Source organism: Budorcas taxicolor, chromosome X, assembly GCF_023091745.1.
Source record: "Budorcas taxicolor isolate Tak-1 chromosome X, Takin1.1, whole genome shotgun sequence".
NCBI classification, from domain to species: Eukaryota; Metazoa; Chordata; class Mammalia; order Artiodactyla; family Bovidae; genus Budorcas; species Budorcas taxicolor.
The window spans coordinates 107,395,188-107,411,069 of record NC_068935.1 but is presented as its reverse complement, the minus strand read 5'-3'; the positions used below and the strand labels follow the sequence as shown (position 1 = coordinate 107,411,069).

Here is a 15,882-nt window from a genome sequence, read left to right as displayed (position 1 = left end):
ACTTTCCTGAATTCACTTATTATGTAAAGTTTTTTTTCTGGAATCATTGTACAAATAAAATCAAAGATAATGATCTTAGAGGAAAAGCTTTTAGTCTTTCAATGTTGAATATATTAGCTGTGGACTTTTCATATGTGGCCTTTTTTATGTTGAAGTAATTTTCTTCTGTTCCTAAATTGTTGAGTGTTTTTATAATAAAGTGGTGTTAAATTTTGTCAGTTTTTTCCTTGCATATCTTGAGATGATCATGTGTTTTTTTATCCTTCATTCTGTTAAAGTGGTTTATCATATTAATTAATTTTCTTATGTGGAACTTTCTTCACATCCTATAGTTAAATCCTATTTATACATGGTGTATGATCCTATTACCATGCCACTGAATTCCATTTGATAGCATTTGTTGAGGATTTTTGCATCTATATTCATCAGGGATATTTGCCAGTAGTTTTCTTTTCTTGTAGTGTCTTTTTCAGGCTTTGACATCAGGATAAATTAAGTTTGGAAGTATTTGGAAGAATTCCCTCATCTTTAATATTTTGGAAGAGTTTGAGATGGATTGACGTTAATTCCTCTTTACATATTTGGTAGAATCCACCATCTGTTCCTGGGCATTTCTTTGTTGGGAGGATTTTGACTACTGACTCAATGTTCTTAATATTCATATGTTCAGATTTTCTGTTTATTCATGATTTTGTCTTGGTAAATCCTTTTTTTCTGGGGGATTATCCGTCTCTTCTTGGTTATACAGATTTTATGTATAATTGTTTATAGCAGCCTCTTCTGGTCATTTCTATTTCTGGGGCATCAATTGTAGTGTGTCCTTGTTCATATATGATTTTATACATTTCAGTCATGTTTTTTCTTAATGTAGCTAATTTTATTTTGTTATTTTCAAAAAACTCTGACTCAGTTGATTTTTTTCTATTTTTTTCTATTTTTTTCTTTTGTCTCTTTAATTTCTGCTCTACTCTTTATTTCCTTCTTTCTGCTAACTTTGGGTTGGGTTTTTCTTCATTTCCTTGTTTCTTGAGAAATAGAATTAGATTGTTTGACTTCTTTCTTTTTAATGTAGGCGTTTATCAGTATAAATTTCCATCTTAGTAGTACTTTTGCTGCATTCCATAAGCAATGTTGTATTTTCATTTTGTCTCAAGATATTTTATAACATCTTCTTGGTTCATTGGTTCAAGATTTCACTGCTTTTTTAAAATTTAAATTTAATTGTTTAATTTCCATGTATTTGTGTATTTTCCAGTTTTCCATCTGCTATTGATATCTAGTTTCATTCCACTACGGAGGGAAAACACAACTGGTAAAACTTCAATCTTCTTAAATGTGTTCAGACTTGATTTGTGACCTAACATGAAGTCTGTCCTTGAGAATGTTCCATGTGTACCTGAGAGGAATATGAATGCTGTTGCTATTGAGTGAAATGTTCTGTATATATTCGTTAGAATCATTTGTCTGCAGTGTTGCTCCTTGCTCCTGTCTTTTCTCTTATTGATCTTCTGTCTAGGTTTTCATTCCATTCAATATTCCATTATTGAAAATGGGGTATTGAAATCTCCTATTATCATTCTATTGCTGTCTATTCCTCCCTTAAGTTCTATCAATCTTTGGTCTATATATTTAGATACTCTATTGATGGGCATATATATAGCTATAATATGTATAACTGTTTTTTGTTCTGGCAAGCTGATTTGATATAAAATCCTTCTTTGTCTTCTTGACAGTTTTTTATTAAGTCTACTTTGCCTCATAGAAGTAAGGCTAGGCATGCTCTTTTGTCTACCATTTTCATGGAATATTCTTTCTTCCCTTTAACTTTCAGCCTATGTGTATCTTTAAACCCAAATTTAGTCTCTTGTAGACAGCACATACTTGGATCTTGTTTTTTTATCCTATCAGCCACTGTCTCTTTTGAAGAGAGTTTAATTTATTAATATTCAAAGCAGTTAGTGATACGGAAGACCTTACCATTTTGTTTTTTTCAGTATGTCTTATCACTCTTTTGTGCATCTTTTCTTATCTTGCTATCTTCCTTTGTGTTGTATTGCTTTTTTTAATAGTGATATGCTTTGGTTCTTTTCTCATTTTCTCTCGGGTATCTTCTATAGGTGTTTTCTTTGTGGTTACCATGGGACTTACATAAAGCATCTTATAAGTTTAACAATCCATTTTAAGCTGATAACAACTTCAGTTGCATACAAAATCTCTACACTTCTTTAATGATGTACAAGATACACATTTTATATTGAGTTTCTTTTAAATTTTTTATAAATTGTTTTTTAACTTTTATGGCACAACTAAGTGATTTATGTACCACTGTTACAATATTTAGTTTTGTGTATTTTCTTTATACTTATTTTTGCTAGTGAACTTTATAGTTTCAAATGCTTTTGTGTTGCTATTTACCCTTTTCATTTCAACCTAAAGGACTCCCTTTGGCATGTCTTGTAAAGCAGATCTAGTGGCAATTAATGCCCTCAGCTTTTCTTTGTCAGGGAAAGTATCTATTTCATTTCTGAAGGACCTTTTTTTTGCTAGTGTTTTTGGTTGGCAGTTTGTTTTTCACCACTTTAAATATATCATTCCTCTCACTTCAGGCTTGCATGGTTTCTGCTGAGAAATCTGTAGGAAGTCTTACAATAATTCCCCTGTATGTAATAAGTTTGTTTTCTCTTGCTGTTTTCCAATTCTATTTTTATCTGTAACTGTTCACATTTTAATTATGTGTCTCATTGTGGAGTTCTTTGATTTTGTCCTATTTAGAGCCTTTTGTACTTCATTAATCTGATGTTCATTTTCTTCTCCAGATTTGGGAAGTTTGTGACCATTATTTCTAAAAATAAGCTTTCTGCTTCTATTTCTCTCTATTCCTTCTGAGGGTCATAACGTGTATGTTAGTCCTCTTGATATTGTTGTGTAAGTCCCTTAGATTTTCTTCACTCTGCTTCATTTACTTTTCTTTTTGCTCCTCTTCACATGACTTTTCTTTCAGTTCTCTCATTATTTCTGCTGGATCAAATTGACCTCAACCTTTAGTAAATTTTTCAGTTCAGTTTCTGCATTCCTCAGCTCCAAAATTTGTTGGGTCTTTTTAATATTTTCTGTCTTTTTGTTGAAATTCTCTTTTTGTTCATGCATTGTTTTCCTGATGTTGTTGAACATCTTCATGACAATTATTTTGAATAATGTGCCAAGTAATTTCTATACCTCCACTTCTTTATGGTACATTTCTGGAGATCTATTTTCTTTCTTTAACAGTGTATTTTTTGTTTGTTGTTTCTTCATTTCCTTTTTAACTTTGTGTTGGTATCGACACATTTGGAAAAATAGCTGCCTCTCCCATTCTTTACAAACTGGCTTAATGCAGGGAAAGATTTTTACCAATCAGTGCAACTAGAGACTTTGGGAGCCTTTCAAATCTTTTCTGTTGAATAGGTCTTTCTTAGCTCAGTTGGTAAAGAATCCACCTGCAATGTAGGAGACCCTGGTTCAATTCTTGGGTCAGGAATATCTGCTAAAACAGGAATAGGCTACCCACTCCTGTATTCTTGGGCTTCCCCTGTGGCTCAGCTGGTAAACAATCTGCCATCAGTGTGGGAGACCTGGGTTCGATCCCTGGGTTGGGAAGATCCCCTGGAGAAGGGAATGGTTACCCATTCCAGTATTCTGGTCTGAAGAATTCTATGGACTGTGTAGTCCACGGACTTGCAGAATTGGCCCCGACTGAGTGACTTTCAATTTCACATGTCTTTCTGAACTTGTGTATGAAGATTACTAATTAGAGGGGCTTGCCAGTTTCTTTTTTCAGAAGTTTGTAATCTCTTGCTCCCTCTTGTGTCTGTCTTCTGCACTATGAGCATTCTGAAGCAGCAGCACATTACCCAGATTTTTTTTTCCAGCAGCCTCTAGACATGTAGTTTGTCAGGTTCTCTCAGTTCCATGAGACAAGCAAGACAAAAAGCAGAACCTTAAGCAGCCCACTAAAAAGCTAGAAATTTGAGTACATGTTCCACTCTCCTTTTTCTGCACTTAGGGAGAGCCTTCTGAGTTATATCAGCTTCTGTCTGCCCTACCAAAGGACTTCTGCAGCATCAGTACCCTGCCCAGTATTTTTGTGTTCTCAGAAACTACCATGCATCTAGTGCGTGTGAGGTCTCATCAGTACTTCAAGATAGGCAAGACAGAAGTCAGTCCCCCAGCAGCTCCATACTCCCAATATCCAAATGTTGGGTATCTAGTCTACTCTTCTCTTTTCCTTACCTGGGAGAAGTGGGACCTGAGAATCTCCTCGTTAATCCTGTGGTACTGTGCTCAGGAGGAAGAGACTGTGGTGAGAGCCTGCCACGAATTTTCCTAATAGCTTCAGAGTAGCTGACTTTACACTCATCTGGAGGGCAGACGCTCTTAACTGGTTTCAGAATTTCTCACAGTGGAATTTGGTCTGCGTCTTTTTGGATCATTGTCTCCATGGAACTGATCTGGGGCTTTCTCTTCTGCCATCTTGCTGACATCACCCTTCTGCATAGACTGTTTTATACGTTTCTTATATGTTGGATCATGCATCATTGCCTAGCATTGGTAATAAAATGTTTTAAAACAGTAACAATCATATTGATCAATATGTTAATATTAATTAGTCCTTATCAGGTACTTTCCATATGCCAGGAAAGATAATAATCTTTATGGGGATTATCAGTTTTATAGAATGAAAATGGAGGTTCCAAAAGACTAAGTTGCCTGAAGTCATGCTCTCACATACAGCTAGGATTTCAGTCTAGGTCATCTCTGTCCATAATCCACTCTTTCATACCACCTGCTGTGAAACTCAATACACATTTACTGAAAGGATCCCTGAGTTCCAACCTGAATCTCCCATGTCTTCTTTGATGTTTCACTGTTGGATCTATTCTAAGAAATTGTTCTTTACCTTCTGCCTGCATCTCTACTGTCAATTTGGATTTTCAATTTCTCACAGCCTCCTATGTAGTCAGTCTCCCTCCTGCTTTCCTCTACCAAGAAGTTCCTCAACTTCTTTCACAGTCTTCATGTCAAATGTAATCTACATTGACTTCAACATGGTAACTTAAATGTCACTCAGTTCATTTCAGATCATAGCAGCTCATCTCCAGGCCCAAGAATTTTTAATGAACCTATAAAGTACTTGCATCTCACTTAGCAAGTAGAAAACTGAAGAGAAGTAAACAAATATCACATTAGAATAATAGTAAAAAAAAGACTTTATGATAGCTATTGTGGTCAGGCATTTTAGATATTGAGTTATTAGAGATCAAATTGCCTACATCCGCTGGATAATGGAAAAAGCAAGAGAGTTCCAGAAAAATATCTATTTCTGCTTTATTGACTATGCCAAAGCCTTTGACTCTGTGGATCGCAATAAACTGTGGAAGATTCTGAAAGAGATGGGAATACCAGACCACCTGACCTGGCTCTTGAGAAACCTGTATGCAGGTCAGGAAGCAACAGTTAGAACTGGAAATGGAACAACAGACTGGTTCCAAATAGGAAAAGGAGTACATCAAGGCTGAATATTGTCACCCTGCTTATTTAACTTCTATGCAGAGTACATCATGAGAAACACTGGGCTGGAAGAAACCCAAGCTGGAATCCAGATTGCTGGGAGAAATACCAATAACCTCAGATATGCAGATGACACCACCCTTATGGCAGAAAGTGAAGAGGAACTAAAAAGCCTCTTGATGAGAGTGAAAGAGGAGAGTGAAAAAGTTGGCTTAAAGCTCAACATTCAGAAAACGAAGATCATGGCATCTGGTCCCATCACTTCATGGGAAATACATGGGGAAACAGTGGAAACAGTGTCAGACTTTATTTTTTTTGGGCTCCAGAATCACTGCAGATGGTGAATGCAGGCATGAAATTAAAAGATGCTTACTCCTTGGAAGGAAAGTTATGACCAACCTAGACAGCATATTCAAAAGCAGAGACATTACTTTGCCAACAAAGGTCTGTCTAGTCAAGGCTATGGTTTTTCCAGTGGTCATGTATGGATGTGAGAGTTGAACTGTGAGGAAAGCTGAGCACTGAAGAGTTGATGCTTTTGAACTGTGGTGTTGGAGAAGACTCTTGAGAGTCCCTTGGACTGCAAGGAGATCCAACCAGTCCATTCTAAAGGAGACCAGTCCTGGGTGTTCATTGGAAGGACTGATGCTGAGGCTGAAACTCCAGTACTTTGGCCAACTCATGCGATGAGTTGACTCATTGGAAAAGTCCCTGATGCTGGGAGGGATTGGGGGCAGGAGGAGAAGGGGACGACAGAGGATGAAATGGCTGGATGGCATCAGTTTGAGTCGATGGACATGAGTTTGAGTAAACTCCAGGAGTTGGTGATGGACGGGGAGGCCTGGCATGCTGTGATTCATGGGGTCGCAAAGAGTTGGACATGACTGAGCAACTGAACCGAACTGAACTATTTACAAATAATTGAATTTTCATTTGGGACATTGAGTTATTCCAGTTTTTATAGTAATAGCATTGTATTCTTTGTACACTATAGAAATAAGTTATGATTTTAAAAATCTTTAAAATTCCATTTTTGTCATCCTGGAGAGAATGACACTCCAGTTATTTTTTAAATGCCCATTCACTGTTATTCTGTAAGCATTCCATAAAGTTAAAAGTATAAGACTCATGGCTGCATAGCACCATTAATGTTTAAGTGTAGTCCTATGTAGTGGGATATAAGCCAAGCCCTATCCCCAGTTTTCATACAGAGAACAGGGTAATGATAAAGTTTTAAACGTTGATAATATATTTTTGTTCCAGATATCCTGAGTCATACATGGCATTCTTCCTACCTAGCAGTGATCCTGAATTTTTTGTAAAACCTCAGATTGGAGAACTTCTTCCTAAAGGAACTCTCATCACTGTGGGTTTTATACCCACGATGTACAGCAGGAAATACAAAGCAACATTAGCAATACAGGTGAGTTCTAGAAAGGTAATAGTCAAGGATATTTGATGTCACAAAAGTCATTAAATGACCTCTGGAAAAATGTTTCATTCAATGATCAAAGGTAAAGAACAGCAACATTATCTTGCAAAAGTCAACATATTTCAACTGTTTTACTATTTTAATTTCCCTTTAGTCAAAAAAGAAATTTTAAATGTGAAATATAACCCAAATGTTGTTATCATCAATGGAAATAGGAAATCGTTTCTTTTCCACACTGAGGAATTGTGGAAGAGATAAATAATGACTGAAAAGTGATTTGTATAGACATATTATTTCCTATAATAACCTATTCAAAGGCTTTGGGTTTCCCAAGTAGCTCAGAGGTAAAAATCTGCCTACAATGCAGGAGATGCAAAAGTTGCAGGTTAAATCCCTGGGTTGGGAAGATCCCTGGTAAAGGAAATGGCAACCTGCTCCAGTATTCTTGCCTGGAAAATTCCCTGGACAAAGAAGCCTGGCAGGCTACAGTCCGTGGAGTTGCAAAGAATCAGACACAACTGAACACAACACCTCTTTATTCAAAGACTTTAGGTGATTTCCAATAGAGATTTTGAAACCTTTGATTTCAAAGAATAAAGGATAAGGTGTTAGGAAGATGTTACAGTCTAAAATGAAGAAAATTAAACAGAAAATAAAATTTATTTTGAATTGAAACAAAATAATGTGAAATTGGCCATTAATATAAAATAATGTTAAAGTGATCATTTTGTTAAAAGTTAAGGTAAATAGAACTCTGAAAATTTATTCAGTAAGTAGAATTTCTCCATAAAATTCCCCACATCTGTCCTACTATTAACTTTTGGCTAAAGGTAACATTCAAGTTATTTTGGAAAAGATGGCTATTACCACTGTCTTTTCTCAGTAGCACAGGCACAAGGGAATTGTAGTCATATTTCGAGACACAACCACTGATGCCAAAGTGACTACTAGACTTCTGAATCAGACACTAATTAGGCAGCCCCACTGGCAGAAAAATGTGTTGTTACTGTTTTAATGAATAGAGAAAAATATTGAATATTGCTTGAGAAAAGCATTTATTTTTCATCTTTTTGAGACCCCTTTCAGCCCAGGTAATAAAAATATAAAGCATATGAAGCCTTGCTGCACATAACTATTTCCTGAGTTAATATTTTATTACAATTATTATGTTAATGTGCTTACTTCTTAAAATGATATTTTAAAGAGAGATTTGTGAATAAAATTATATTCAGTTTATAACATATGGTGGATATTTCTGAAATTAACTATTAATACTTAGGAAGTTTTACCAACAAAATTCTGTTTCTGATTTCCCTGTGCAGACTTGACAATTAAATCACTAGCAGCAGAACTGAAGGGTTTCTGTGAAATAATAAGTTTATATGGGATCAACTGAGAATATAACATTTTGATTAAGTGTGAAGTAGTATAGTTTGATAAAGTGTATATGGGGAAAATTGAGAAGTCACTATTTTGATTTAAGAAATCACTGTTGATCCTATTTCTATTATGGAGAATTTAAAATATGTGCCAAAATGGAGAGAATACTTACTCTCTGTGCACTCATCATCCCACATGAATTCTTATCAACTCAAGGCCAGTCCTGTTTCAAGTATATTTCCACCCCCTTCCTCACTTCCCATATTATTTTGAAGAAAATCCAAGACTTCCTATTACCTACAAATATTCTCTATCGATCTCTAAAAGATAAAAATCTTGACAATGACACCATTATCATATCTAAAAATTAATAAAAATTCCTTAATACCGTGCATACTAAATATCCATTTGAAAGTGAAAATCACTCAGTCATGTCTGGCTCTTTGCGATCCCATGGACTATGCAATCTATGGAATTCTCCAGGCCAGAATACTGGAGTGGGTAGCCTTTCCCTTCTCCAGGGGATCTTTCCAACCCAGGAATCGAACCAGAGTCTCCCACACTGCAAGCAGATTCTTTAGCAGCTGAGCCACAAGGGAAGCCCAAAAATACTGGAGTGGGTAACCTATCCCTTTTCCAGCAGATCTGCCCAACCCAGGAATCAAACCAGGGTCTCTTGCATTGCAGGTGGATTATTTACCAACTGAGCATCCTGTATCCTGTATCGAACCTAGACTGGTGATTCGTTTCTTACATGATAGTATACGTGTTTCAATGCCATTCTCCCAAATCATCCCACCCTCTCCCTCTCCCTCAGAGTCCAAAAGACTGTTCTATATATCTGTGTCTCTTTTGCTGTCTTGCATACAGGGTTATCGTTGCCATCTTTCTAAATTCCATATATATGCGTTAGTATCCTGTACTGGTGTTTTTCTTTCTGGCTTACTTCACTCTGTATAATCGGCTCCAGTTTCATCCACCTCATTAGAACTGATTCAAATGTTTTCTTTTTAATGGCTGAGTAATACTCCATTGTGTATATGTACCACTGCTTTCTTATCCATTCATCTGCTGATGGACATCTAGGTTGCTTCCATGTCCTGGCTATTATAAACAGTGCTGCGATGAACATTGGGGTACATGTGTCTCTTTCAATTCTGGTTTCCTCAGTGTGTATGCCCAGCAGTGGGATTGCTGGGTCATAAGGCAGTTCTATTTCCAGTTTTTTAAGGAATCTCCACACTGTTCTCCATAGTGGCTGTACTAGTTTGCATTCCCACCAACAGTGTAAGAGGGTTCTCTTTTCTCCACACCCTTTCCAGCATTTATTGCTTGTAGACTTTCGGATTGCAGACATCTGACTGGCATGAAATGGTACCTCATTGTGGTTTTGATTTGCATTTCTCTGATAATGAGTGATGTTGAGCATCTTTTCATGTGTTTGTTAGCCATCTGTATGTCTTCTTTGGAGAAATGTCTATTTAGAAAGTTCTTTGGCCCATTTTTTGATTGGGTCATTTAATTTTCTGGAATTGAGCTGCAGGAGTTGCTTGTATATTTTTGAGATTAGTTGTTTGTCAGTTGCTTCATTTGCTATTATTTTCTCCCATTCAGAAGGCTGTCTTTTCACCTTGCTTATAGTTTCCTTTGTTGTGCAGAACCTTTTAATTTTCATTAGGTCCCATTTGTTTATTTTTGCTTTTATTTCCAGTATTCTGGGAGATGGGTCATAGAGGATCCTGCTGTGATTTATGTCAGAGAGTGTTTTGCCTATGTTCTCCTCTAGGAGTTTTATAGTTTCTGGTCTTACGTTTAGATCTTTAATCCATTTTGAGTTTATTTTTGTGTGTGGTGTTAGAAAGTGTTCTAGTTTCATTCTTTTACAAGTGGTTGACCAGTTTTCCCGGCACCATTTGTTGAAGAGATTCTCTTTAATCCATTGTATATTGGCTTTTTATGTCCAGTATAATGCCCTTGGTGTTCATAAATTTTATTACATATATCAAATCAATGATTTTGAAATCATGGTTCAAACAATGTCTGACTCCAAAACCCTACTCTTAATGATAACAACATGATGTCTCACATGATAAATGTGAAGAATTTTAGAAGTTAATTCACCGTCTAAGTGAAAATTATTATTTGCTTTATCTTCTTTTTAAAACTGTTTTAAACATTAAGTCAGTTAATACATGTAACATATGAAACATATAATTTTCATCTTCTTTAATTGGAAATTAAATGTATTTTTAAGAACAGCTTAGTTAAATATTACCCTATACAAACTTCAACAACCACGTTAGCAAGCTTCATAAATTCCCTTTCAATTAAACCATATTTAGAGTGAGTAAAAAATGTCTTTTCTCCACTATTATACAGAGCATATAACACTAGCTTTGAGAGACTTAAGTTAACTTAATCAGAGTGTTACAAAAAGCACTGTAACTCAAACAGAGTGGACAGTCCATTCAGCTTCCATGGTGGACATGATGAGTCTTAAATAGTTTATACAAACTTGTGAGAACTCTCAGAATTACCCAAGATAAAACATATAAGGATTGTATAAAAGAAATATTTATATGTAGACAGGCCTAGGCATAGGGATAAATTATATATATTAGTTTTAAGGGAATTGGCCATTATCATGAAATTGTGGGAAATGGTATTATATACATGTATTTTGGTTTGTATTTTCTCATAAGCAGATCCTAAAATAAGGATTCAAGTACACGTAGCATATTTACCATGTGATCACAGGAAACAGATGTAGAGAAGCCAGGATATGAGACACAGAAGGAGTAGAAATCAATAAAGGGTGGGTTTACCAAGGCAGTTAGCAGAGAGGGCCCCTGGCATTTAACATCATGGGAGTTCTCTGGGAAATCATGTGGAACCCATACCTTAGAATATTCACACTTGAAGGGGCCAGGAAGTTTGGAATGTTTATACACCACCTGCCACTGTTCAGTCATTGATTGAGGAATGTTCCCAAGGATTGTTAACTCCCTGACAGCAGAGAAGCCTTCTGAAGTTTCTAAAAAACTTCAAAGAGGTGAAGATACTGGCAACTGAAAGTTGTACAGCAATGAAATGGAAACCTCTGAGGGATGTAGGTGGGTACAGAGCACATCTGCTAACATTGTTTCCATTCATGAGAATGTACCCTTTAAAACATAGCTTTGAGAATTTATTCCATGAGGTCATTGGCTTTGGTTGATTGCTTTTCAAACTAGATAACCATTATTTAAATGTGGAAATTTCATATGTTTAAAAAATACTTGTTTTTTAAAATTCATTTAAACATAATTGAGTATAATTGTCAATTTGGCATTCTTATGTAAGAGCACAGTGATTCTTTGACATATTAGTAACATGAAGGTATTCATTTACTTTCATATTATTTTCACTGCCCTTGTGCTCAGTCATGTCCAACTCTTTATGACCCCATGTACTTTAGCCCTCCAGGCTCCTCTGTCCATGGAATTATCCAGGTAAGAATACTCTAGTGGGTTGTCATTTCCTTCTCCAGGGGATCTTCCCAACCCTGGAATCAAGTCCGAGTCACCTGCATTGACAGGCAGATTCTTTACCAACTATGACTCTTGGGGAAACCTAGGTAGAGGAATACCTTATCTATCTTATATATAGTAGTGTGTATATGTCAATCCCAATCTCCCAATTTATCCCTCCTTCCTGCCTTACCCCCTGGTAACCATAAGTTCATTCTGCACATTTGTTACTCTATCTGTTTTCTAAAGTTCAGTTTTACCATTTTTTAGATTTACACATATAAGCAATATCATATATTTGTCTTTCCCTTTCTGACTCACTTCACTAAGTATGATAGTCTATAGGTGCATCCAGGTTGCTGCAGGTGGCATTATTTCATTCCCTTTAATGCTAATCTACCATTGTATATATGTACCATGTCTTCTTTATCTATTCATCTGTTGATGGACATTTAGGTTGCTTCCATGTTCTGACTATTGTAAATAGTGCTGAAATTAATGTTGGAATGCATGTATCTTTTCAAATTATGGTGTTTTTTGTGCATATGCCCAGGAATGAGATTGCTGGATCATATGTTAGCTCTTCTTTTAGTTTTTTAAGAAACCGCCACACTGTTCTCCACAGTGGATGTACCAATTTACATTTCCACCAACAGTATAGAAGGGTTCCCTTGCCTCCACACCCTCTCCAGTATTTATGTTTGTAGATATTTTGACAATGGCCATCCTGACCAGTGTATAGGCTTCCCAGGTGGTGCTCATGGTAAAGAACCTGCCTGCCAATGCAGGAGATGCAAGAGAGCAGGGTTCAATCCCTGGTCTCAGAAAGATCCCCTGGAGGAGGAAATGGCAGCCCACTCCAGTGTTCCTGCCTGGGAAATTCAGTGGACAGAGGAACCTGGCAGGCCATAGTCCATGGGGCCACAAAGTGTCAGACACAACTGAAGACTTAGCATTCTGATCAGTGTAAGGTGATACCTCACTGTAGTTTTGATTTGCCTTTCTCTAATTATTAGCAATGTTGAGCATCTTTTCATGTGCTTTTTTCTTCTTTGGAGAAATGGCTATTTAGATCTTCTGTATATTTTTTGATTGGGTTGTTTGGTTTTTGATAATGAGCTGCATGAGCTGTTTGTGTATTTTGGAGATTAATCCCTTGTAGATTGCTTAGTTTGTAAATATTTTCTCCCATTCTGTGGGTTGTCTTTTCATTTTGTTTACAGTTTCTTTTGCTGGGCAAAAGCTTGTAAATTTGATTAGGCCCCATTTGTTTATTTTTGTTTTTATTTTTATTACTCTAGGAGGTAGATCAAAAAAGATCTTCTTTTGATTTATGTAAAAGTGTTCTGCCTGTGTTTTGCTCTAAGAGTTTTATAGTATCTGACCTTACATCTAGGTCTGTAATTCATTTTGAGTGTATTTTTGTGCATCATGTTAAAATGTTCTATTTCCCTTCTTTTACATCAAGCTATCCAGTTTTCCCAGAACCACTTATTGAAGAGACTATCTTATCTCCAATGTATATTCTTGCCTCCTTTGTCATAAATTAATTGACCACAGGTGTGTGGATTTATTTCTGGACTTCCTATTCTGTTCCATTGATCTATATTCCTGTTTTCTGTGCTACTACTATACTGTTTTGATGACTGTAGCTTTGTTGTATAGTCTGAATTCAGAGAGCATGATTCCTCCAGCTCCATTTTTCTTTCTCAAGATTACTTTTGCTATTTGGAGTCTTTTATGTGTCTATACAAATTATAAATTTTTTTGTTCGAATTCAGTGAAAAATGCCCTTGGTAGTTTGATACTGATTGCATTGAATCTGTAGATTGCTTTGGACAATTTTCACAATATTGACTCTTCCAATCAAATAACATGGTATATCTTTCCATCTGTTTGTATCCTCTTTGATTTCTTTCATCGGTATCATATAGTTTTCTGAGTATAGGTCTTTTGCCTCCTTAGATAGGTTTATTCCTAGGTAGTTTATTCTTTATGATGTGATGGTAAATGGGATTTTTTCCTTAATTTATCTTTCTGATCTTTGGTTGTCAGTGTATAGGAATGCAAGAGATTTCTGTGTATCACTTATTGCAAAATTACTTGAATCTTAATTGAAATGTATACAATAACATTTAGGATTTAAAAGTGTATTTATAGGTAATTATTTTCAGATAGTCTTGTAGATATGCTGGGCAAAAGAACAGATCCTTACATGTAGTTACCATGTGTATAACTAGGTTCTGAATGGGAGAGTACATCCCTTCACATAGCTCACTCCTGTGTACCCACTAAGCTCGGGCATGGATGCAGGTTCCTTCATGTAGCTCATACATTTGTACCCAGAAGTGAGTCACTTATAAACATTTATAAGTGTTTATAAGTTTATAAGTGAGTCACTTATAAAGATTTATAACCACTGATGCATAATCACCAAAATGTAGCTGTGTTTTTCAAATTGAACATCCTTATATGAAGTAAAATGTTATTTGACCCAGTTGTAGTATGGTTCTTGGTTTGTTCTGCTCAACAACAAAGCCAGACTCATTGATCCTGAATACTTAATTACTATGAACCTGGATAGAAGGGCCAGTTTCAATTAAAACATGACCATTCCAGATGTGCAAGAAATTCCTGAATTTAACATTCATTGACAGATATCACATTACATATTAAACCCTGATAATGACTACAGTATTTTCTTGACCTGAACTTCTCTTGAGTGAGCTTTCTGAACATACATGATACAATTCTTATGTGAGGCAGAAGTCCTGGATAAACACAGATAGCATCAGGAAACTCTAAGAGCAATGAGATTTAAGCATGAGCATAAATGTGCAGAAAATGCTAATTCAGTATTGTCACTCTGTACAAAAATACAGAAGAAATGAAGGATTTTTAAGTAAATTCCTGTGTAAGCTGTGCTGACTTGGATTTAGATTTTTATTTTCATTAATGAGTTTGCACCATGCTCAATAATTACAAGTAGTTTTATTAATGATGTACTTTCATAATCTTAAAAACAGAAGCTTGGCATCATACCAGTTAGTTCTATAGCCATATTTAAACTCCCTTAGGTAAATTTTGCAACGTATTATTTCCATTACATATAGTTCATGCTAGGTGATAGTCTCATGCAAACCAAATAGATGGCTTCACCCACAGGGCAGACCTCTAAGTGTGACTTTTTAGTGAATGTTTTTTAATTCATAAAGCCAAGCATTCCTGAATTTATTTTCCACACTAATCATTTATTATCAGATTTGTACCCTTAATGCACATGTGCAGTTTCAGTTTTGTGCCCTTCCCATACCTTACATGGAGAAGAGAGAAGTTGTTAATTTGATAAGTATTTTCTCGCATTTTTCTGACTCCCTGGATATTGTGTATAAAGTCTCTTCCTCTTTTTGTTTCTAGACAGCAAATATGTACTGGTTGTATGAGATCAATGGGAAACCTCAAGTTTCCATACTGCCGGTGAAAGTAAAAGCCAAAGTTGACTCTCATAACAAGATGTTTGACAAAAAGCCAGCTCGTCGGCGTAATTTTCTCTCTGAAAATGCTCAACTCACAAGAACAGGAGTATCCTCTACAATCAAGGGGGCGCCTTTGATGTTGAACAAGAAATAAAAAAATTGTTTTTCCCAAAATATTTCTTGGTCTTAAGTAGAATTGAATATATTTTAATGATGGTTATTTCATTTTTCAGATATTTCTGAGAAATACTACTTCAAATATCAATATAATAGGGCTTCTACATTTTATTTTAAAACTGACTAAATCTATTCTAAATGTTCAATTCTGTTGAACAAAGAATGTTCAAACTATCACATAATTGCACTCATCTCACACACTAGTAAAATAATATTTAAAATTCTCCAAGCCAGGCTACAACAGTAGTGAACTGTGAACTTCCAGATGTTCAAGCTGAATTTAGAAAAGCCAGAGGAACCAGAGATCAAATTGCCAACATCCACTGGATCATCAAAAAAGCAAGAGAGTTCCGGAAAAACA

At 35.8% G+C, this 15,882-nt stretch overlaps 1 protein-coding gene across 1 annotated transcript in view; it reads left to right on the top strand.

Annotated features, from left to right (window-relative positions):
- Nucleotides 1-15,498, top strand: part of CFAP47 (cilia and flagella associated protein 47) — a 502,957-nt gene extending 487,459 nt beyond the window's left edge. The window contains exons 64-65 of the mRNA XM_052662737.1: nucleotides 6,811-6,970; nucleotides 15,286-15,498. Coding sequence (XP_052518697.1) covers nucleotides 6,811-6,970; nucleotides 15,286-15,498 — 373 coding nt within the window. The remainder of the gene's footprint in view (nucleotides 1-6,810; nucleotides 6,971-15,285) is intronic.
- Nucleotides 15,499-15,882: the final 384 nt, after the last annotated feature.